Source organism: Hyaena hyaena, unplaced genomic scaffold, assembly GCF_003009895.1.
Source record: "Hyaena hyaena isolate Hyena2069 unplaced genomic scaffold, ASM300989v1 scaffold_211, whole genome shotgun sequence".
Classification (NCBI taxonomy): Eukaryota; Metazoa; Chordata; class Mammalia; order Carnivora; family Hyaenidae; genus Hyaena; species Hyaena hyaena.
Window position 1 is genome coordinate 1,515,411 of NW_024080847.1, and position 22,298 is coordinate 1,537,708.

General features: G+C 52.4%; 1 protein-coding gene across 1 annotated transcript; it reads left to right on the plus strand.

Annotated features, from left to right (window-relative positions):
• Positions 1-10,659: 10,659 nt before the first annotated feature.
• Positions 10,660-22,290, plus strand: TREML2 (triggering receptor expressed on myeloid cells like 2). The gene is made up of 5 exons (XM_039242608.1): positions 10,660-10,910; positions 13,195-13,524; positions 17,372-17,789; positions 18,781-18,887; positions 19,159-22,290. The coding sequence occupies exons 1-5, from the start codon at positions 10,850-10,852 to the stop codon at positions 19,251-19,253; spliced, it is 1,011 nt and encodes a 336-aa protein (XP_039098539.1). The 5' UTR covers positions 10,660-10,849; the 3' UTR covers positions 19,254-22,290.
• The last annotated feature ends 8 nt before the right edge of the window (positions 22,291-22,298 follow it).

Here is a 22,298-nt window from a genome sequence, read left to right on the forward strand (position 1 = left end):
ATTTTAGTCGGGGGGGGGAAGAGAGAGAGAGGGAACATGTGCACGAGTTGGGGAGGGACAGAGGGAGAGGAAGAGAAGAGAGAATCCCAAGCAGGCTCTGTGCTATTAGCACTGAGTCTGATGGGGAGGTTTGAACTCATGAACCAAGAGATCATGACCAGAGCCAAAAATCAAAAGTCAGACGCTTAGCCAACTGAGCCACCCAGGTGCCCCCATACTTTATACATATTTCATTCTATATTATAATAGAATGTAATGTGCACTTTAGTGAAAAAATGCATTGTGTTTAGCACACTCTTCCTTGTGTTCTCTGATTCAGATTCTGTGGGAGCTATTTTATAGTTTTATAAGTTGTGGGTAAGTGACAGACAGGCAGATTCTGTCATTTTCTTCCGTCCCCTGCTGTGGGGGGAAAATAAACACCAAATTGGTTTGTTTCCCCATATAATTCAATATAATTCAACATCACTTTTCTCCATATAAATGTATGCTTCTTGACTTCCTTTTCTAACTGGTTCTAACATCTGCCTGGTTCAGTCACTGAATATGAGTTTAAAAGAATCTTTAATGCACGTTTATTGTTATTTCTGTTTTTAATATTTATTTACTTATTTATTTGGAGAGAGAAAAAGTACATGTGTACTGTGTGGGTAAGCGGGGGAGGGGCAGAGAGAGAGGGAGAGAGAGAATACCAAGCATGCTCTGCGAGGTCAGTGCAGAGCCCCACACGGGACTGGATATCATGAACTGTGAGATCATGACCTGAGCCGAAATCCAGAGCTGGACGCTTAACTGACTGAGTCAGCCAGGTGCCCCATTGGGTGTTTATTTTTAACTATGTGAAAGTCAGCATTTAACCTTTTTTTGAAAACTATAACTCTATTTATAAATGTTGCTCGATATTTTTCTTCTGACACTGTCCTTGTTACTCTACATAAATCTATATCTTTGATTTTTTTACTGCTGCATATGATTCCTTGTAAGTGTTGAATTTTACTTTTCCGAATTTTACTTCTATTGTCCCTCATGATGAACACCTAAGTTGCTTTAGCAGCTGACTATAAAAAATAAACAAACAAGCAAAACTCCAGAAAAACAAAAACCAATTTAAAATAAGCATCCCTATCATCTTCCTAGAGGATCCATATAAGACTTTTCTAGAACACATACCCAGGTGCTATAAGCCAAACAGACCAAAGCTTCAGAAACACACCCATTTGTGTCGTCACCTGATTACCACATGGGTGCCTCTGTGATTTGGGGGGAAAGGGTCTAACCAACACATGGGGTTGGTCTATTGGATAGTCACCTGGGGGGAAAAAGACTTTTACCCTTCTCTCACACCATACACAAAATTAACCAAAATGGAACATAGACTTAAATATGAAAGGTATAAACAATAAAGCTTCTAGAAAAAAAAACAGAGAAATATGACCTTGGAGTAGGCAATGTTTCCTAAACAGGACACGAACTATAGTAACCATGAGAGAGCATACATTCAGGAGTTGGACACTGAGTGTATGATAATCATACATTCATTCCACGTGGAAGTTCCAGAAATTTCTCACATTTTCACCAATACTGAATCTTATTCAATTTCCTAGTTGCTGCCAGTCTGCTGAGTACAAAGTGACAGCTCAGTGTTTTCACATGAGTGTTTCTCTGATAACTAATGAGGTCAAACATCGATTCGTGGGCTTCTTAGGCATTTGGATTTTACTGCTAACATTTTCTTCTGATCATCTTGCTGTTGAACTTCCTTTCTTCTGCTTGCTGATTCTTTAAAAAAATTTTTTTTTAAATGTTTATTTATTTTTGAGACAGAGCACGAGCAGGGAAGGGGCAGAGAGAGAGGGAGACACAGCAAGGATCCAGGCTCCGAGCTGTCAGCACAGAGCCCGACGCGGGGCTCAAACTCACAGCCTTGAGATCCTGACCTGAGCTGAAGTTGGAAGCTCAACCGATTGGGCCACCCAGGTGCTTCATCTTCTGCTTGCTGATTCTTAATAATCTTGGTTCATTTAGTTATTCATTCATGGTCAGTTGTAGACACTGCAAATAGCTTCCCTCAGGGTCTCATCTGTTACTTGGCAACACACATCCGACCAGGCCCAGGCCCAAGCCTCAGTGATTTGGTGCTGAAGATACAATGAGCCATTTTTCGATTTAGACAGTCTGTTACTTACACTGGCAGTGAAAGGAAGATCAGCCAAATGTTCCGGCTTCCTGGGGTCTTTGTCTCAAACACCAAAACAAGAGGGGTCAGAGAACTGCCCCGAGCTGTGTGATACCCCACTGCTGAGGAGCCCATTGGCGACTGCCTCTCATGGGTCTTATGTTCTGATGGGGTCAGTAGAACGCTTCTTCCCTTATCACAACACGGGAGGTGATGGGAAACTGTCTTCCAGGCGATCAGGCGGTGAGTGGCCCGTGTTCACCAACATTCTCCCTCATTCCAGGAAGAGACAAGTGCATCTGTCCCCACTCTGAGTAGCCATAGTTCAAACCTTTACCTGCACAGCTCCCGTGGCTGCAGGCAGGAGGCCTGCGTCCACAGAGAGCTGCTCGCCGACGTTACTTTTGTCCATAATAGCCTTTGCGTGACAAGTAAATGTTTATGCTGTGTGCTTAAACTATTTATAACTACATGCCACCTTCGCCACCTTCACCACATCTTACCGTCTACATTAATGTGCCTTTGCTATTCCACTGTTGTGGTTACTATTACCTTACTTTTCCAGGCATTTTCTTGCCCAGGCAAATGGTTTCATTGTTCACTGTAGAAACTTCCTGGAAGATCCAGTGACTCTTCAATGGCAAACATCAAGAGGTCGTTTGCACCCAAAGATTCTTTGAATTCCTGCCTCAAGCCCCTCGCCTTTTTGTTCCTAACCAATCCTGGATTGTTGTACTGCCCTGGTCTCCAGTCCTGGTGCAGCCCCTGCTATGCAAAGCCTGCCTTGAACGTAACTTCTCAATAAATTCTGACCTTGCCTGCCTCTAAGATGCTGCCCGCAGCTCTGCCGAGGCGGTGTTCTCCCTGACCGCCACCAGCAATAAACTCAGCTTTCTCTTCTCTGCAGATCGTGTTGCTGATATTTGGGAAGCCAGCCCGGCGGGCGACGATGTGATTAAATCTACCCGTTTTCCCTTTATGACTTGGGTTTGATGATCTTATTTAAGATGTATGTCCCAATCTGCAGCATGATAATATTTTGAATACTGTCTCTTAGAAAACGTGCAAAGACATTCTCGTACGTGATCTTCTATTAGCTTTATAGTTACGACTTTCACAAACACCACACAACAAAGAAATCTGCCCCTTATTAGGGGCACAGGGTGTTGTTGAAGTTGACCTCAGTCAATGAAAGCTGTGCTAATATTCGAGCCATTAACTACACATGCCTGTTTACATTTAAGTTAATTAAATTAAACGAAAAATAAAAATTCAGTTCCTCAGCGGCAGCTGCCACATGTCAGATGCTCAAGGACCACACGTGGCTATTGGCTACGGGGCTGTGCCAGAAGATTTGGGACATTTGCACCGCAGCAGGAAATTCTGTCAGACAACCCTGCTCTCAAGCTTTTTCTTTCAACAGAACCAGTGGGCTAACCAAGATTCCAGTTCCCTGTTATAAATTTAGCTTCTTATTAATACAGATTGAAACTTTTTATAGCACATGCTACTTTTACACCTGGGTAGTTTGATTTATAGTTTCCATTCAATTAAAGCAGTAAAAAGAGACTCACACTTTTAATTTTTCATTCTCAAAGAAATGGCTCGTATTATTTTTGTGCCTCAATCTTTCCCCCTTTTCCCCCCTGAGTCTCCCCCAATGCCACCTTGTCCTTGGGTCTGCAAGGGCAAGTATAGCCCATTTGGAGGAGGGACAATGGGGACAAGCTGCCAGAAGCCGGGGTGGATGAGGGCAGCTCAGCAGTGAGCCAAGTGTGTGTTGGAGGTTAGGTTCAAATGCACAGCTCAGCTGGGAAACCTCCATGGGATCCTGGACAAGTCACTGGCCTGCTTTGTACAAGCGCAGCCTCCACAACAAGGGGCTGGAGATGTGCTCTGTGGTCCCTTCCCCAGCAGCTCAAGGCTCATGTGCAGACGATGCCACAGGATCGAACAAATCGGGGCTCATCTGGTAAATGAAAAAAGCTGCCTGGCCATCAGGGGACTCATCTCTCTGGAGAGGAACGAAGCGTACGGTAGTGACAGAACACAGCACAGGGTCAGGTACCATTGTGAGCAGCCAGACACTGCGTACAGGGAGTGGGGTGGTGGCTGCAGGCCAGAGTCCCCCGCACCAGCTTCTTGCAAGAGGATCCCCTTGTGGCCCGGTACCTGTGAGGCTAGTTGGGAAGCCACCCTGGGAGGCATTCAGCATGGTTTAGGGAGGACCAGCATGGCGGTCAGGACTAAGGCTCTGGGACACACTGGGAGCTAGAGACAGGGGTGGGTGTGCACTGTAGGGTCACGGAGAGTTACTTTACACTTGACCACTTTATTTTGTTGCTCAGTTCGTTCCAATGTTGGCTACCTTTTCTTCTGCACATCTCACACACCCATTGTTAAAATGAAAGACTTTTTCGGGGCGCCCGGGTGGCTTAGTCGGTTAAGCGTCCGACTTTCGCTAAGGTCATGATCTCGCGGTTCGTGGGTTCGAGCCCCGCGTCGGGCTCTGTGCTGACTGCCAGCTCAGAGCCTGGAGACTGTTTCAGAGTCTGTGACTCCCTCTCTCTCTGACCCTCCCCTGCTCACGCTGTCTCTCTCTCTCTCCTAGAAATAAATAAAACGTTAAAAAAATTTTTAAATGAAAGACTTTTTCATCTTTCACCCACTCAAGTATTCTTCCAAACAACGTTGACGGAGCACCTTTAGGGAAAGAGAGATGAAGACATGGAGCTGGTGCTGAGCTCCCCTCCTTGGACCCATCCCTCCTGCCTTACCCTCTGATACACCTGCTCAGTGCTTTCTCTTACCCCAGCACCCATCTCTCCCAGGGACCATCCTAATGATGAAACCCCAGGATAAAAACACATCATTGACTCCATGCCTGGGTGTGGAGTCCCTGTCTTTCCCTGGGTACCATGGGGACGCCATGACCCCCTGACCACTCACAGGCAGTGCACGGAGAGAAAGAATAGAGGAATGGCCTCTTCTCTCACCATGGTTCTCCTTTTGGGCATTCTCAGAGCTTTCCACAGCAACGATGGAGGAGTGAGATGGGGTGGAAGGTGTGGCATGACAGAGATGGAGAGAAGTGGGCAAAAGAGAGCCACTGAGGCAGGACTGAAGTCTCCAGGCCCAGAGACAGACCCTGCAGGTGGGGGCCCCCTCCCCAGGCCTGGCTGCTCCTCCCTCCCCTCTGCCTGCAGAGCTCACCTGTCAGGCTACTCACTCCTCCAGTCAAGGCGTTGGCCCCTCTCGGTTCCTCCGACTCCGAGATGCTGGGAAGCTGGGGCAGAATTAGGCCCATGTTCTGCTTCCCTCTCCCTGGAGATGCCCCTTCTCTCCTTTGCCTTCAGAAACAGGCTGGGGGTGGCGTGGCTTGGGGAGCCTTACTCCTTCTCCTGCCTACCTGTCCTGCTGTGCTCCTGGCCTCAGGTGAGATGGAGAGGGTGAAGGTCAGGGTTGGGGCTGGGGGCAGGGTGGCTCTGTGATCAGAGGGCTGGCTTTGAGGACCATGCTGTGGGTGTCGGCTTCCTCTCCCCTTATCTCAGCCCTGGGAGAGAGGGAGAGCTTGGGCCAGTCGGGGCCCTGACCTTAGGGCCTGTTATCCAGGTTCCTGGGCAAATAGAGTTGTGCCCGAGGAACTTCATGACATGGCAAGGCAGACACTCTCCTGTGCACTGCCAGGACCTCCTGAGGGAGAGCCCTACAAGGAAAACCCGGCGTTGGCAGACATCTGGACACAAGTATCCCAGATCAGCTCTAGGCCCTAGATGGCCGCTTAGAACTCTCAACACACAATCTGGGGTGGGCTAGGTGCTGGCGTCTTCATCACCAGGATTCAGCTGAGGGAGGAGGACTCGGCACCCTACTGGTGCGGAAGCTACAACTCTTCCAGCAACTTGATCGCTATGCTCAGAATTATCAACCGGTTGGTATCTCCAGGTGAGCTTCCTTCTTGAGAAAATGCTCCCCTTCCTCCCAGGCCTGGGGGAAATGTCACTCACCCCCTCAGGCACCTCCATCACTTCAGATCCCACGAGATCTTCTGCTCTGATCCAAGGAGAGTGAGGGCCCTGTCTTCCAGGAAAGGGCTCTTGCCTCTGCTCCATCTTGCCAGTCCCCACCCCAACTGCTGGGAAGACCTGCCCAGGGCTCACTAGACAGAAACCCAGAGTCTCTCTCTGTCTCTGATTCTGTTTCTCTTTTCCTTACACATATATGCCAGCAGCAATGGTGTGCAGACCTTAGGCAAAGGTCATCCCTGGCCTCATTGACCCTGAGGGACTGTATCCGGTCCCCTACCTCCTCTCACAGCTTTGGGGCCAGACCCCATTCTGTCTTCTGTGCCTCTGGACAGTTGTTATTTACTTTCTTTACTCTTTAGCCTCAACCACTTCTCCTGTGTGGACATCTACCTGGCTCCTACCAAGTACAGGTCGGTCTGGGTCTCAGTGCAGGGAGAGTGACGAGTGGCCAGGCAGCTTGGGTAACCTCAGATTTGTGAAAGGAAGCATCAGGGAGGCCTGCTTCTGGGATTTTAGCTCCTGCAGCTTAGGCAGGTGGGAAGGTACCTTCAGGGCTTGCTGGGCTTAAAACCCAGGGAGATAAACTTTCATGACCTGAATATGAAAATAGCCATGGATGGGCTGGGTGTCCTAGGAAGCGAGTCTGTCCAGGAAGACCCTGCACCTGAATGTTCCAGCCCTGCCCTCTTGCTTCCCACCAGCTCGGGGAGACACTCCTCCCCCTTGGGCCCAGTGTCAGCCTGGACTTCAGCTGATTATAAAGATCCAAGGCATCAGTTACCCCTGGCCTGAGGGAATGAGGGACCCTAAAGAGCTGGCTCTGTCCCCTTTCCACCTCCTCTCAAGGTTTTTGAAGGCCGATACTATTCTCTATTCTGGTTTCCTGAGCAGTCACTACCTTCCTCGTGTCCTCCTTAGTTCTGATCGCTTCTCCAGAGGGGACCACTTACTCCCCATCTCTCAATAGCTCTCAGCTCAGGTAGGTGAGGGGTCTCACCAGAAGGGAGGGTCCTGGAAAGGGATGGCCAGAGAGCTCATGCATGTCTCAGAGTCAGGAGAAGGGGACATAAGGATTGTTTCGAAGGTGGTTGAAGCACAGGGTGCTACAGAGGAGTCCCCAAGGCTCAGATTCAAAATTAGGGAAAGAGGAATAAAGAGGAGGATACAGGTCATTAGCTCTGAAAGAGCTGTAGAAAATCCAGTTAGACATGGGATTTTTGGAATGAGATCAAGCGGAACCAACATAATGTGGAAGCCAGAGGCTGTACTGGCATGCAAATGGTGGGTGTAGAAAGTGACCACAGATGGGCCATATGGGTAGCCATAGCAAAAAACAGTGGAGGGGACACTTTTGATTTCTGCTCTTGACTCTTGCAGTCATGAGTTTTAAGACCATCGTAACCTCCCCTTCATCGCAGAAGTAAGCTGCAGCAGCCTAGGCCACAGGTGCTCTAGGGGACTGAGTGGCCAGCAAAAGCAGTGGAGAACTAATGAAGATAGATGGTCAACTGCCTATGGGCATTTGATCCCTAACTCTTTCCTTCTCCAAATTTGAAGACAAGTGGGTTACAAACTAAAGAAGATCTCCCAGAGTGTTTAAAGGTGAAACCCTGACCAGAGGATGGGAATGGCAGCAATGTACACAAGGGGGACCATGTTGAACAAACAGAATAATTGGCCACCAGTGAAAGATAAATGTTTCAAGGAACAGAAGATATCACATCCATAAAACAAGAAAAGACCAGAATCATATTCAGAACACTGAATATCCAGCAAGGTCAGGGCATCAAGCCCTCAGAAGCTGCATCCACCATGAGCAATCTTAGAGAATTACAGTCAACAGATATACCATAAATACATGTTAGCGGTAGGTTTTTGGTAAATGTCCTTTATCAAAGTCACGACATTCTCTTTCCTTGCTGCTTTGTTGAGTGTTTTTAATCGTGAATTGGCGGTGGTCGGGGGAGTCATGCAAATGTGGGGTTTTTTTTTTTTTTTTTGCATCTATTGAGATAATCCCATAATTGTCCTTTATTCTGCTGATATGGTGAATTAGGTTGAATGATTTTCAAATGTTCAACATAGGCTTCATTCCTGATATAAAGCCCACTTGGTCATATTGTATTATATTGTTATAGACATTGATGGTTTTCATTTGCTCATGGTTTGTTAGAGATGTTTCTATCCATGCTCATAAGGTATGTACATCTGTATTTTTCTTTTCCTATAATGTCCTTGTCAGGTTTTAGTGTCAAGGATATTCTGACTTAACAAACCAAGCTGGGAGGTGTTTCCTCTATTTCCTATTTCTTTTAAGTTTATTTATTTATTTTGAGAAAGAAAGAGAGCATGACCGGGATAGGGGCAAGAGAGAAAGAGGGAGACAGAGAATCCCAAGCTGGCTCCGAGATCCACGCTGAGCCCCACCAGTGGCTCCATCTAACTGTGAGATCACGACCTGAGCGGAAATCAACAGTTGGTTGGTCAGTTAACCGATTGAGGCAGCCAGGTGCCCCTGTCTCTTCTATTTTCTAAATGGTTTCAGTAACATCGGTATTATTTCCATTTTAAGTATTTGGTGCAACTCATCAATGAAGTTGAAAGCTGAGCCTGGAATTTTGTTTGTGAGAAGGGAAATTTTACTCCATGCAAATTAGACTTTAGTTTGTTAATGGGAAAATGAATGTAAAGAAAAGGTAGAGTGCCCTGTTGTTTTGTACCTAAAAGCCTAATATATACACATTTTTCGAGATTTTGATAAATCCTTCCAAATTTTTCTCAAGAAACTTTGAATCCAGTTTATTCTTCCTCTCCCAGTGGAATGAGTGTTGGGTTTTTATAGTCTTACCGTTACAGCTATCACTGTGCTTCCAGGCAATATGTCTCCACAAGAGATCAATGGGACTCCCCCCGCCCCCACTCCTGAAGCCACTTAGCGCTGGCATGGAGGAAAGGAAGGAAGACACCATGTGCTGGGAAGGCAGATAGCCTTTGAACGCAGGGATCTGAGGACTGAGAAGACGTATTAACAAAGATGATTAATAAGCCGTGTTAATAAGGAAAGTGTAAGACGTCTTTTGCGAGCTGAGAGGTCCGGAGGGACAACTGTAGCTCATTCCTACACTCCAAATGTCTGGCGCCTCGCGTGGCGCCTAAGATTGAGCGGACGAACGAACGAATGAATGAACGGAGAGTAAGTGAAGAGAATTAAAGTTTGGAGTCAGCAAAAATCAAACGTCCTTTGCGAGTTCAAGCTCAGTTTAAGACTTGTTACTCTGAGTCCCGTCCAAGGAGAAGAAAGTCGGCATAGGTGAGTAGGGGGGGCACACATAATCCTGTAGGTCCCCTCACCCCCGAAGCAGCGGATGACACAGCTCCTGGATGTCAGAGGCTGCCCTTCTGTTTCTTAGCGCTCGGGGCTGAGTGAAGGGTGGGGTCCTGGGCCAAATGCTGGGTCATCTTGGCTGCAGCCTGGCGGCTGTCCGGGCCAGATAGGGTTGAGGGAGAGGAAGTTGAGTGGGCATGCGCGTGCCGGCGGGGGGCCGGTCCGAGCCCAGGGGCTGGGGGCGTGGCTTCTCGAGAAGCGGGGGGAGGGGAGCCTGCGAGAGGGAGGGGGCGTCCGGAGAGCTGGAGGGAGGTTAGACTGGATGGTAGGAGAGCGGAAGACAGGGATAAAAATTAGGAGACAACTGAGCAGTTAGGAGGAGACACAGCTTCTGTGTGTGTGTGTGTGTGTGTGTGTGTGTGTGTGTGTGTGTGTGTGCACGCGCGCGCGCGCCCCCACGTGTGATAGCACAGAAGCCTCTCTCTGAGCCCAAACTGTCCTGTACAGTTTGCATCTTTCCCCCCGTCGCTCTAACCGTGACAGTAATAAGACCGCATGTGAGCACGTAAGGAGTTCTTTGCTAGTGTGAGCCAGAAGGGCTATTCTGACCAGCCAGGGACCTGGCAGGGAGGGGGAGGGGCAGGGCACCAGAAGACACGCTTTGCGAGACGGCTTGCATGAATGAATGTGAGTTTACTAGAATCTCCTGGTGAATGTGTTTCGGAGAAAACAATGTGTGTGTGTATTTAGGATCCGAGGTGCCCGGCCCCAGCCCCAAGCTCCTGCCCCTGCGTCTCTGAGCCCAGGGAATCCCAGGGAGTCTGTAGCTCAGGGTCCAGAAAACTCACCCAGCCCCCTTGAGGGATCCTCTGCTTCCGACTAGGGGCCACCCCCCTCAGCCAGTTTCCGGGAGGGGTTTGGAGAGGGCGTCGAGTCTTCTGACCCTGAGACCTTCCCTGCGCTGGGGGTGGGGTGGGGTGGGGTGGGGTGGGGTGGGGTGGGGTGGGGTTGGGCGGGGGTGCCCAGACTGGGTGGAGCAGCCACACCTGCCCGAAGTTTCGAAGTTTCGGAGAAGAGGGCGTAAACAGCCCTCAGCGCCGCCCTTGCCCTCAGTAGACTCTGCGGGCCCCACGGCCTGCTGATCACAGTGGGTCCTACAACTTCCTCACTTCCCTAAATGGGCAGCTGCACTTTCAGAAAGCCAGGTCCTTCCCTGGCAGACCTAAGTGGCCTGTCCCGCAGCGGCCTGGGGCCCTAACCCCGGAGCGGGGGTGTCCTGGCCCCCTACTGGCCTGTGACTGTCCCCAACTGGATGGAGCCATGGCTCCCACATTCCTGCTGCTGCCACCGCTGCTACTGTGGCTCCAGGGCCCTGTCACAGGTGAGAGGATGGGAGGGCAGGAGAGCTGGCCTGGGGAGGGAGGGGGGGTGACCTTTTCCTAGAGCCTCCCTGCTTTCATGCTTTGTGGGGCTGGAGGAGGAGGAGGATGGGGTTGACCTGGTGGCTCCTAACCAGAGAACAGTAAGAAGGTTGCCTCCCGGTATCTGGCCCCAGGCAAAGCTACCAGAGGCCCCGCGGACTAAGATAAAGCTCCAGACCCTCTCTGGTTGGGCCCCTTCATCTGCCAGGCTTGCTCCGGACCTGTGACAGTGGACACTCAGTTTCCTCACGCGGAAAGCCTCCCTCCTGTGTTGGGAAAGGGCTGTTTGGTTCTTACAAGAATCATTGCACCACGTGTGTGTGCTTTTACTCCCTAGGTTGTTTGTGCCACCACCACCCCGTCCCCAGCCCCATGTCCTGAGTGGAAGCGGTTTCTGAAGGCCTCCCCCACCCCAGAGAATGCTCCTAGAGGGGGCTTCACCCATTCCTGCCTCCCTTACTGCCATGGCAACCAAATTACTGTTTCCCGTTCAGTTCTGGCAGCCACCTGTCAGAGGGGTGGAAGGGGGGCACAAATGAATGCAGCACCCTGGAGACCCTTTCCAAGGGCACCCCACCCATGCACCTCCCCTAGCGAGGCCCCTCCTACTCCTTCTGTGTGCAGCAATCCTAGGGTCCCCCAAACCTGCCGCTCACCAAATAATTTAGTTCGATCATTCCTTTTAGTTTGTGCAGGGCAAGGTGCTGCTTAGAGAGGGTGTTACCTTACCCCGAGCCTCAGCTATCCTGCAGCTGGGTTGGAACCAGGCAGATATTTCAAGTCCTGTGCCATGTCCTTGGCTATCACAGCTCTGGGCTCTACTGGAGAAGTCTGGCTGCATTTCAGAAACGGAAACACGTGGCGCACCCGCTGCATACCAGATGCTGTCAATGGTAGAACCAGGCTTTTAACCCATATATTTTTAAAATTTTTATATTTTATTATCATTACTATTTTTTATTTTAAGAGGGGGAGGAAGGGGCAGAGAGAGAGGGAGAGAGAGAGAAATCCCAAGCAGGCTCCCCGCTGTCATCGCAGAGCCCGACACAGGGCTCCATCCCACGAACCGTGAGATCATGACCTGAGCTGAAATCCAGAGTCAGAGGCTCAACCTACTGAGCCACCGAAGCGCCCACCCATATATTTTTAGATTCCTCAATATGTGTGCTCTCTACTCTGTCCTGCTGGGGAGACAAGCGTTTGTGCATGTGCAGAAGGCTCTGGGGGTGTGAGAGGAGTAAGTACTGAGCTTACCGTGGGCAGAGGGGTGGAGGGAACCCACCACAGCTTTCTCCCTGTCCCCTGATTGCCCACCCCCACTCCTAGTTCCACTCTCTTCCCGCCAGGCTGTGGATTGTGAAATGCACAAACCACAGCTTATTTCTAGGCCAAGACTGTAACATGCTATAGACGGACAGTGAATTCTTCAGTTTGCGCTCCATTGAGAATTTAGATGCATGTTTGGGCATTTGTTATCTATGGCTTTTGTGCAACTAGAGCGTTTTAAAATGAAATACCACCTAAAATGAACTAAGAGCCCTTGCTATGTCTTTGGGACTAATTTTTAATCTGAAGATTTTCAAATACTGGATGTTCTTATATACCTGAGTCGCTTGTGTTCAGGAATTTTATAACTCAGTGACTTCTGCTGGTGTCTGTGCGTCTGTCTCACTGTGCCCCTGAATCAGTACCTCTGTCTCAAAGACCTGGGTCTTTCCCACATGGCCCTGAAACTGGGGTTTGTTAGTACCTTCCCACTGGGCTAGAACATACCATGAAGAAAGGAGCTGTGTCAGGTGGCGCTCCCTGAGTGGAAGGGGTGAATCTCCTCCATTAGTCAGGGGCTCCCTGACAGCTGTGCCTGTGTCTCCGCCATCAGACTGGGACTTCCCTGAGGGCTAGTCCTATATCTTTCTCTCCATTCCAGGACTCCCCAGGGGCCCAGGACTATTATCTTCCTCGTCAGTTTGGGAACTCCAGAGGGCTGGGCTGGTGTCTACTCCAAATGACTGGAGGCTCCCTGAGGGAGTGGCTGGTGTGTCTCCCCCCTCAGACTGGGAGCTAGCTGTTAGCAGTGCCTGTGCGTCTCCCCTATCTGACTAAGGGAGCTCTTTCAGAGTAGGACTGGGTCTCTCCCTGAAACCGCTCCAGGCAATATCCACGTCTTCTCCCTTCACCTTGACCTTCGAGAGGCTTCCCTCCCCTTCTCTGTCCAGACCTCACTTACCAGTAGTGTCTCCCCAGGTGCCCCAGGTGTCCCTGCTGAGAACGTGTACACTAAAGTGCAGCACCTTGAAGGGGAGACTCTGTCGGTGCAGTGCTCCTACAAGAGCCGCAAAAACCACGTGGAGGGCAAGATATGGTGCAAAGTCAGGAGGAAGAAGTGCGAGCCTGGATTCACCCGGGGCTGGGTGCGGGGACCGCGCTACCTGCTGCACGATGACGCCAAGGCCAAAGTGGTCAAGATCACCATGGCGGCCCTCAGGCACCAGGACTCGGGCCGGTACTGGTGCATGCGCAACAGCTCGGGGACCCTGTACCCTCTGATGGGCTTCCTTCTGGAGGTGTCTCCAGGTGAGCAGGCCCGCCAGGGCACGGGAGGGTAGAGGGTGTCCTCTCTGCCCCGGACTCTGTTCACATCAGATATAGTAAGAAGAATAATCCATCCGTGGGCGTCGTGTGCCATAGGGCTGTGACAATTTTTACTGACACTTTCATGGGCATTATTCTTACCAATGAAGAAAATGAGATCTAAAAAGCCCTCTGTGGATCTCACCTTGTCCAGGGTCCCAGAGCTAGCAAGTGGCAGAGACAGGATTCATACTCAGGGCTCTGTGTGCTTTGTTTTTATTCCATCTTCTGTTCAGTATATATTCACTGAGGCCCTACTATGTGCCAGGGACGATTCTAGGCTCTGAGGACAGAGTGGTGAGCAAAAACAGACACAGCCCTGCCCTAGGAGAGATGATAGGCAATCACACATTGTCAGCCAAATAACTGTAGGTAATAATAAATCCTCTTAAGAAAATAAAGCAGTTTAGTGTTTTATTCAGGAAATCAGTGGTGGAGGGAGCCGTTGAGGTGCTGGAGACCAGAGAGGACCCTCCTCCTGAGCAGATGACATGCAGCAGAGCTCAGCATGATGAGAGCTTTCTAGCCCTGTTGAAATGTGGGTGCTTCAAAGGGTATTCTAGGCCAGGAGCACTGCATGTGCAAAGGCCCTGAGGTAAGAAGGAACTAGGCCTATATAAGGAAGGCCTATGTGGCTTGTCCATATTGAGTGTGGGGCAGAGTGGCAAGAGATGAGGTTGGAGAGTCAAACAGCAGACCTAAAGTCTCGGATGTGAAGTTTGAGTTTTATTCTAAGTACGATAGGAAGCTATTGGAGAATTTAGAGGGATGTGTTGTGGCTTGTCTTTAAGAGTCTAATGGCTGCTTTCTGGAAGATGGATTGTGGAAGGGTAAGAGATGGGCACAGAGACTTCTTTGGGTGTTCTGGCTGAGAATGACAGTGTCTTGGAGTAGGACGTGGGCCTTGAAGGTGGAGAGAAGTGGGAGGGGGGGCTCAAATCTATGATGTTCAGACTTCCTGCCCTCTGTACACTTTGGAGGTAAGACGGGATTTGCTCGTGTGGGAGGTGAGCAAAAGGGACGAATCAAGAGTGACCCTAAGGCTTTCTATTCCATCAGCGAGTGCATGACGGCACATTTACTGGGTAGGGTGAATCTGGAGAGGAGCTGGTTTGGAAGAGAAATACCAGGAGTTGTATTTTGTCATGTTAAGTTTAAGATGCCTCCTAGGGCCCCAAGGAGCAGGCAGCAGATATAGCAGCCTGGACCTCAGGTGTGTGGTCAGAGCTGGGGATATATTTGGAAGTTTCTCGATGAAGAGAGTTTAAAGTCTAGGGGATTTGAGAGATCTATACAGACAGAAAGCAGATTGGTGGTTGTTTATGGCTGGGGGACATAAAGGGGAAGTTGAGGAGTAATAGCTAAAGGGGTGAGGAGATGATGTAAATATTCTAACATTGGCTGTGGTGGTGGTTGGAGGTCTCTGTGAATATACTAAAAAGCAGTGAATTTGGTGCTATAAATGGGTGTGGTATATGGAATGTGAATAGTATCGCAATAAAACTTTAAAAAATCAAAGGAATGTAGGGGTGCCTGGGTGGCTTAGTCGGTTAAGCGTCCGACTTTCGCTTAGGTCATGATCTCGCGGTTCGTGGGTTCAAGCCCCGCGTCGGGCTCTGTGNTACTAAGATTTCAAGTGCCATAGTCAGATAATAATCAGTGTTACTTCCAAGAAATATTAACAAAGTAATGTCCTTACCTAATTTTTGTTCCCTGGGTTTTTTTTTTTTTACAGGTTTTTATCAAAGATAGATTCATTTTGGGGTGCCTGGGTGGCTTAGTCGGTTAAGCATCCAACTTTCGCTTAGGTCATGATCTTGCGGTTCTTGGGTTTGAGCCCCGCGTGGGGCTCTGTGCTGATTGCCCTCTCAGAGCCTGGAGCCTGTTTCAGTCTGTGACTCCCTCTCTCTCTGACACTCCCCTGCTCACGCTGTCTCTCTCTCTCTCTCTCCTAGAAATAAATTAATTAATTAAAAAAAAAATCAAAGGAATGTAAAAGCTCTCCCCTGAGTGTAGAAAAAGAGAGTAGGGCCAAGCCCCGAGATCCCTCCAAATGTATACGGTAGGAAAGGGTGAGGAACCAGCAGGAAAACCTGAAAAAAAGCAGCCAGTGACGATGAAATGTGTTGCCCACCCTTCCCCAGTCCCCTGATCCCTCTGACTCTCCCTCTTCTGTGGGACTGAGCCGGGGCTCTAACACGTGGAGAAAAATCTCGTTCCCCGTCTCCAGTTCTGCTTCACACCCAGGGAACAGTGGAAACCTGTGTACGGAAGTCTTCGTTTGCAGGGATCCGAACATGAAATGCTTTCGTTTTTCTCTTTGCACACCCCCTCCCCCGCATTGTGACATCTCATGTTCCACCTCTTAAAGGCCATTTGGGGAGATCCCAACTTTGCAGGACTTTTCAGTTATTAGGAAATTTAACAATCCACAGCCTGTTTAAAAACTCTAATCTTCTAGCAATATATGCCCCTCCTCTCCTTCTTGAAGACCAAGGCACCTGGAGTGGGGAAGGGGGTAGCCTGCTGCCTAACTCTCTCTCCATCTCGGCAGGTGGGGGGAAGGAGGGGACTCTCCTGGCCATCCCCTGACAACACCCCCCCCACCCCACCCGGAACACTGAGGCAGGGACGGAGGCAGGGAAGTGGTTGTGTGTCTTCATTGCCCGCTGTAGGAGTCCTCTCTCTGTCAGATGTCACTCTTTTCCACACAGCCCTTTGGGATCCTCTGTGAGGTGGGTGTCCAGATGCTGGCCCTCCCAAGGGAGTGTGAGTTCCCTGGAGGGTCTTTGGGGGTGTCTCCACTGCTGAGTAGGGCGATGTGGGAGATCTGGCTTTAGGTCAGCCTCTTCCCCTATCCCCACTCTCACCAATGCTGCTTGTTCTGGCCTCCCTTACCCAGAAAGATCAGCACCTTCCATGGTGGCCATGTCACTCTTAGGCATGTGTCCATGCCATGCACAGGCATGTCATTGGCAGCCCATGTCAGCCCTCTCTCTCCCTCACTATCTCTCTCCAATTCCCTAGTTCTCTGTGGATATAGGCCCCACCCTGCTCCAGATGGGACCTGGAGCCTCCTACAACCAAACACCATCCAAACACCAGCCTTCTAGAAAAATGAGATGTAAAAGGCTGAGGTGATGGGCGAGGTGTCTCTTCGCAAGTCCCTGGGGAGGGCATCTAACCCTGCTGCTTGAGCTGTTCTGTGGAATTTGGGCCTTTGATGCTTCCCTGTGTGTGTTTTTCTAAGTGTATTTGTTTATTTTGAGAGAGACAGAGACTGTGTGAGTAGTGAGGGGCAGAGAGAGGAGAGAGAGATTCCCAAGCAGGCTTGACTTTGCCAGCGCAGAGCCCGACACGGGGCTTGAACTCACAAATCTGTGAGTCCACGACCTGAGCTGAAATCAAGAGTCGGATCCTCAACTGACTGAGCCACCCAGGTGCCCCGATCCCTCCCTGTCTGCACCCTGGCTCCTATCCAGCAATTATGGAGCACCTGGAAAAGTCCCTGTTCAACATCGTAGTGAAAATATGTCTTTGGCCTATGGAAATGAGGAGGGTCTGGGAGTGACTAGAGAGATGGGGACAGGGAGGAGAGTGTCCCCTGGGCCCAGGTGGCCTGATGGGGCAGGCTAAAGAAACTGAAAAGTGTCTTCCTTTTCCCGGACCAACAGCTGGTCACTCAGCAGAGCAGAGCCCTGAGTGCAAGATCAAAGAGGGGAGATGAGGATCTGCTCCCCTCTGCGAGGCCCCCACCCCCTCTAACGTTCCTCCCTCTCTGGCCCCTCAGCCTCCACCACCAAGAGAAGTGCTCCTCTTACACAGCTGGCCAGTACCCTCCAGAATGGAATTGTCATCACCACGGGCCCAGCCCCCACCTCAGGCCCCGATGCCCCTTTCACCACCAGTGTGACAGTGTTCACACCTGGTCTCTTCACCTTGACCAGACTCGTGCCCTCCGCCGCCTCAGGGTCCATCAGACTGACCTCCATGACAGGCTACAGCTTCACCGGCCCTGGCTCCTCTACCACGGGGCCTGGGAGGACCGTGGGGTCCCAGACGGTGACTGTGTCCCCCAGCGATGCCGAAGTCTCCTCTGCCAGCCCAGCGTCCGTCTCCACCAACGCTGGGCACCTGGGCACCCAATCCCCCACCACGGGAATGTGCCATACCAGCGGGTCTCTCATCGACAAATTATCCCCTACCAGGTACCCGTGGGCCCTGGGGTTGAATGACGTTTGACCAGATTCGGCGACTATTCTTGGTGCCTGAACTTGGAGCCGACCTTCCCTTTCAGGAGGTCGGTCTGGGCCGGAAGCGGAGATGGAGCGGTGCCCTAAGGGATGGCAGTGGGAAGTGAGGGCTGAGGAGGGGTGGGCGTAAGAATCTGTGGATGAAGAGGGGAAGGCAGGGGAAGGACAAGGGGGTGCCTTGGGGGTAGGAAGTGGGAAGTGGGGGATGCTTTAAGTTGGGTTCCCCCGGAAGCAACCTCTGGGACCAGGAATGCTGGAAAGAGGGTGGGGAAGTGAGACAAGGGAGCAGCCAGTAGAGAACCCAATCAAGCCGCCGCCAGTGTGGGCAGCGGAGCTCAGCCCCTGGGGGGCCTGGGCCCCAGCATCAGATGCCCACCTGAAGGGCAAGGGAGCTGGGATCTTCATACACCTGCTCTCCTGGTCATCCGTAGAGGGCTGCCTGACTTGGGTGGCAGAGCGGGCTCTAGTAACAAGAGAAAGTCCCCAGGCCAAAAAATATTTCAATAGAGATGCTGAGGGCTGGTGCACACGAAGTGCTATCGGCAAGGGGTTACAGGCTGTGCCCCTACCGCATCAGCTACAGAGGACAGCGGAGAGAAGGGCCCGAGAGGCTCCCACTGTGAGGACAGCAAGACTCTCAATCTCCTCTGTCACAAGTGGGGGTCCCTTACAGTCCTCGTCCTCCGTGATGAGCAGGTTTGGGGGAACAGTGGAGGAGAGGCATCAAAGCGGAGAGATGCTCCCCCTGACCTGGGGTTCTTCTGAGCTCCTCACTTCCTGCTGCCACAGCTGGGTTCCCCGAGGAAGGAAGGGAGGCTGTCACTCCAGCCGGGGCTGTCGGGATTTCTCCAGGTCGGGCTCCTCTCGTGTGGCATGCAGGAAGACAGAGGTAGGAGAGGAGAAAACCAGGTGCTCACCTCCTCCCCGCTCCGTCCTGTCCCTTCAGGCACCAGGATTCATATGGCATTGTGTTCCTGGGAGTGTTGACCTTCCTCCTAGCATCTGTGATGCTGATCATGGTCTATGGGTTCTGGAAGAAGAGACACATGGGAAGTGAGTACAGCCCCCCGCCCCCACCCCAGCCTCCTGAGGGCAGAGCACTGGGGCAAAGCGCCTGACTGCACTCCGTTCCCGGGCGGTGTGTCCTCACCTGTGTTGGGCCAGAAGGACCGCTTGGCACCCAGGGGAGGGAGGGGGGTGGGTGGGGCTGAGCCTGCAGTAATTGGAGAGCAGAGCCAGAGGAGGGGGTGGCCTGGCCCAGGAGCATGGGGGGACGGGAGTGCCGGAGCCCTGTGCTTCTGCATCTCTGGCCCTGTTCTCACAGGCTACAGGGTGTGCAGCAATCCTCCGAGAGCCTGGAGGGACCCGCTGGGAAGCCCGGAGCCCCCACAGAAGCCTGCCTGGACTGAGGCCACTTAACTATGGAGTCGGGAAGCTGCTCCTGGAGGGGCCTGGGAGGCCAGGGAGTTTGAAGATGGGGGCCTGTGTGAACTGGAGCCAGGCCAGTGCTGGACTCAGGCGTCCCCAGAACTAGACGCTGCTCTTGGCCTGTCCCCTTGGGCCGCCAGGAACCTGGGAAAGCACTCACAATGGAGAGCCCCTGGCAGGAAGCAGCAGGGGAAGCCGCCGACGGGATTCTGCTCCGAGCCACAGAGTCCTGGCCTCCGGATGCGTGGCCGAGAAGCCCCGTAGAGGGCTCAGCTCCCGTGGGCCTCAGAACCTCTCCGATGGAGCAGAGGGGAGCAGGGGGGTGGGCCGCTGTCCCCTCCCCATCGCAAACCCTGTGTCCTCAGCCTCCTTCTGCTCCTTTCAAGCTTCCCCAAATGCTTGGGGAAGACAAAGTCCCAGAGGCAGCCGGTGTCTCAGGGGCCCCATCCTGGAGGAGAAGAAGGAACCGTGACTAAGAGTTGGAGATCCACATGGGCTTGGCGGCAGGGGCCCCAGAGTGGCCCAAGCCCCCGCGCCCCACCCCACCTTTGGGGCCCTGCATCCTCTGATGGGCCTCTGGATGTGCCCCGCCTTGACCGAAGCTGCCTGACCCTCAAGTCCTGGGAGCCAGCAGAGCCCGCCCACCCAGCCACTGCTGCCTGCCACCTGATGGTCGGCCCTCTAGGGAGAGCTGTGACCAGCCTGCCCAGAGCCCCGTGGCTGCACTCAGGGACTCCCCCTCAGTTCCCAGCTACAGGCCTGAACTCTCACAGAAGGCTGAGGGCCGTCCAGAGTCCACAATAGGGGAGGCCATGGCTCAGAGAAGGGGTAAATCGCCCACCCGCCCCCGGGACTCATTGTCCCCTGGGAGGAGGGGTGCCATGTGCAACACAGCAAGGACAGCTTGGAGCTGAGCACAGCCTGAAGGAATGCCCAGAGCTGGGGGAGGGTGGGGATGTAGAAGAGGGAGGCAAGGAGCCTCGCCAGGGGTCCGGTGGCCCTAGGAGTATGGCCTCTGCTTCTCTTGGTCTCTGCTCAGACTTGGCCTCGTCAGCAGTGAAGGCTGGAGAGTAGGGGCTGGAATCCCCCCCTGGACCAGGGGCTCTACCAGCCTGGAGCTACTGGAATAAGCACCTAGGGATCAATGTGGCATCTCCACTCTCACCCGGGGGAAGAAAATGTCACTGTCAGGGCCTTGATGGGTGGCTAGAGGGCCACTCCGGAATGGATGTGGGGAGAGAAGAAGGCACAGAATGTAATCCTAGAGGACAGCAGGGAGGAGGCATCTCTTCCCTACATCCAGGAGGGGGCACCAGAGGAGGGACTCGGATTGAGGAACCCACTAGCCTGGTGCCAAGACACACACACACACACACACACACACACACACACACACACACACAGTGATATCCATCCTCCCTATCAGGAAGGTGTGGCTGCAACCTTGGGGTGCAACTGGGAGGGGGCTTAATTTCCCTGTGAAAGCAGTGCCCCCAAAGCCCCACTCCATTTGAGACCCCACGACAGCACACTGACAGCCCTGCCTCGCCTGAGAGCAGGCTGTCCTGCGGGAGGGCAGCAGAGGGCTTAGAACTGGGACCCCCGGTGATGCCGCCTGTCATGTGTGACCCTGTGCAAGTCACTAACCCTATCGGGGCCCCATTGTCTTCTCTTGTGAAAGAGGACACTAACCCTACCTCTCAGGACTGCTTTCAAGCATCAAGCGGAGTGGCAGGAACCTCCTCCCACTGATGAAATGCCTTGTGATTGCTGGTCCTCAAGCTCTTCTCCAGCTCCCGTATGTGCTTTGTCTACACTGAAGACCTTTGCGGCCTATTTCTCTGTTGTGCCCTAAATTGGAAGGGGCTGGGAAGGGCGGAAGGGCAGAGGGGCACACGGGCAGGGCTCAGGCGGTGGGTGCTGGACCTAGACAGAGCCCTAGGGCTATGCCCTGATGTCAGCGTAGCTGTTAGGGGACCTCCCCCCCATCTCTGTTGGCTGAGGATGAGAGGCTCCTGGAATTGGGTGAGCTGCACCCTTGGAGCCTGCTGTCACGTGAACTCCCCAGGAGGGACACAGGGTGCTGGGAAAGGGGTACAGAGGCCCCGCCCTGGGGGTCTCCAGCCCCTCTGGGCCTGGCTGGCCTCTTTGGACCTCCAGTGCTCCGGGACATTTTCCTCAAAGTCCCAGCCTCTCATTTTCTCCTTGCTCCTACCCTTTCCCCTGGAGCTGCGAGAACATCCAGATCCCCAGGTCAGGGAGGTGCAGGGCAGGGGGTAGCACACAGGCTGCCTCGGCTGTTAGTGCCTCAGGCAACAAAGCTTCCTGAGCTTTTGGCTGTGATGACAGGACACACCCATGAAGGGCTTCCTGTGATGCTGTGATGATCAAGGGCCAGGACACGTTAAGAAAACCCAGCACAGAGAGACATCTGCTTTGCAGAGCATAGCAGACAGATCTGTCACCGTGGGACACGCGTGCTCCCACTGGGAGGCTGGCAAGCAAACCTCAAGTTCACGGTTTTCCCAGATGGCTGCAAAAGGTTTCTCAGCCCGAATTGGACTGAGTCGGCATAGCTTCCTCCTTCAAGCTGATGGACTTTTTGCCCCAGGGCTGGGAGTGGTGAGGCGGGAAAGCCTCCTCTGCCAGCCCCGTCTGGGGGCTGCCTCGGCTGCAGAGAGGGGCCTCTCCAAGGTCAGTCCCCCTCCCAGGGCGGCCCGTCCCCCCTGACCGGCTGCCACAGGCTCCAAAGCCCCGGCATCCCCCAGCCACCCTGGAGAGCATCCTGTCTTCACACCTCTGCATGGCCCGCCCGAGCTTCCTGTTGGCCTGTCCTCTTCCCAGCTTGGTCCCTGGGCACATTGGGCCTCTTGTGCTAACCTCCACCGCAGAGTCTGCACCCCACAAACCGACCTGCCACACTGCATGTTTACAAGGTTTCCAAATTCCTTGGTGGTTTATTACCTCTACACAGCCTGTGGCGATCGTTTTTCTGTAGCTGTCCTAATGACAATGATTCTGAAAAATGTGCTCGAT

What these genes read in the sequence shown, in the direction of transcription:
- TREML2 (XM_039242608.1), top strand. Translation starts at nt 10,850, where the DNA reads ATGGCTCCCACATTCCTGCTGCTGCCACCGCTGCTACTGTGGCTCCAG. An exon ending in CCTTCTGGAGGTGTCTCCAG is followed by an intron (nt 13,525 to 17,371) that starts GTGAGCAGGCCC and finishes CTGGCCCCTCAG; the next exon opens with CCTCCACCACCAAGAGAAGT. An exon ending in GACAAATTATCCCCTACCAG is followed by an intron (nt 17,790 to 18,780) that starts GTACCCGTGGGC and finishes CTGTCCCTTCAG; the next exon opens with GCACCAGGATTCATATGGCA.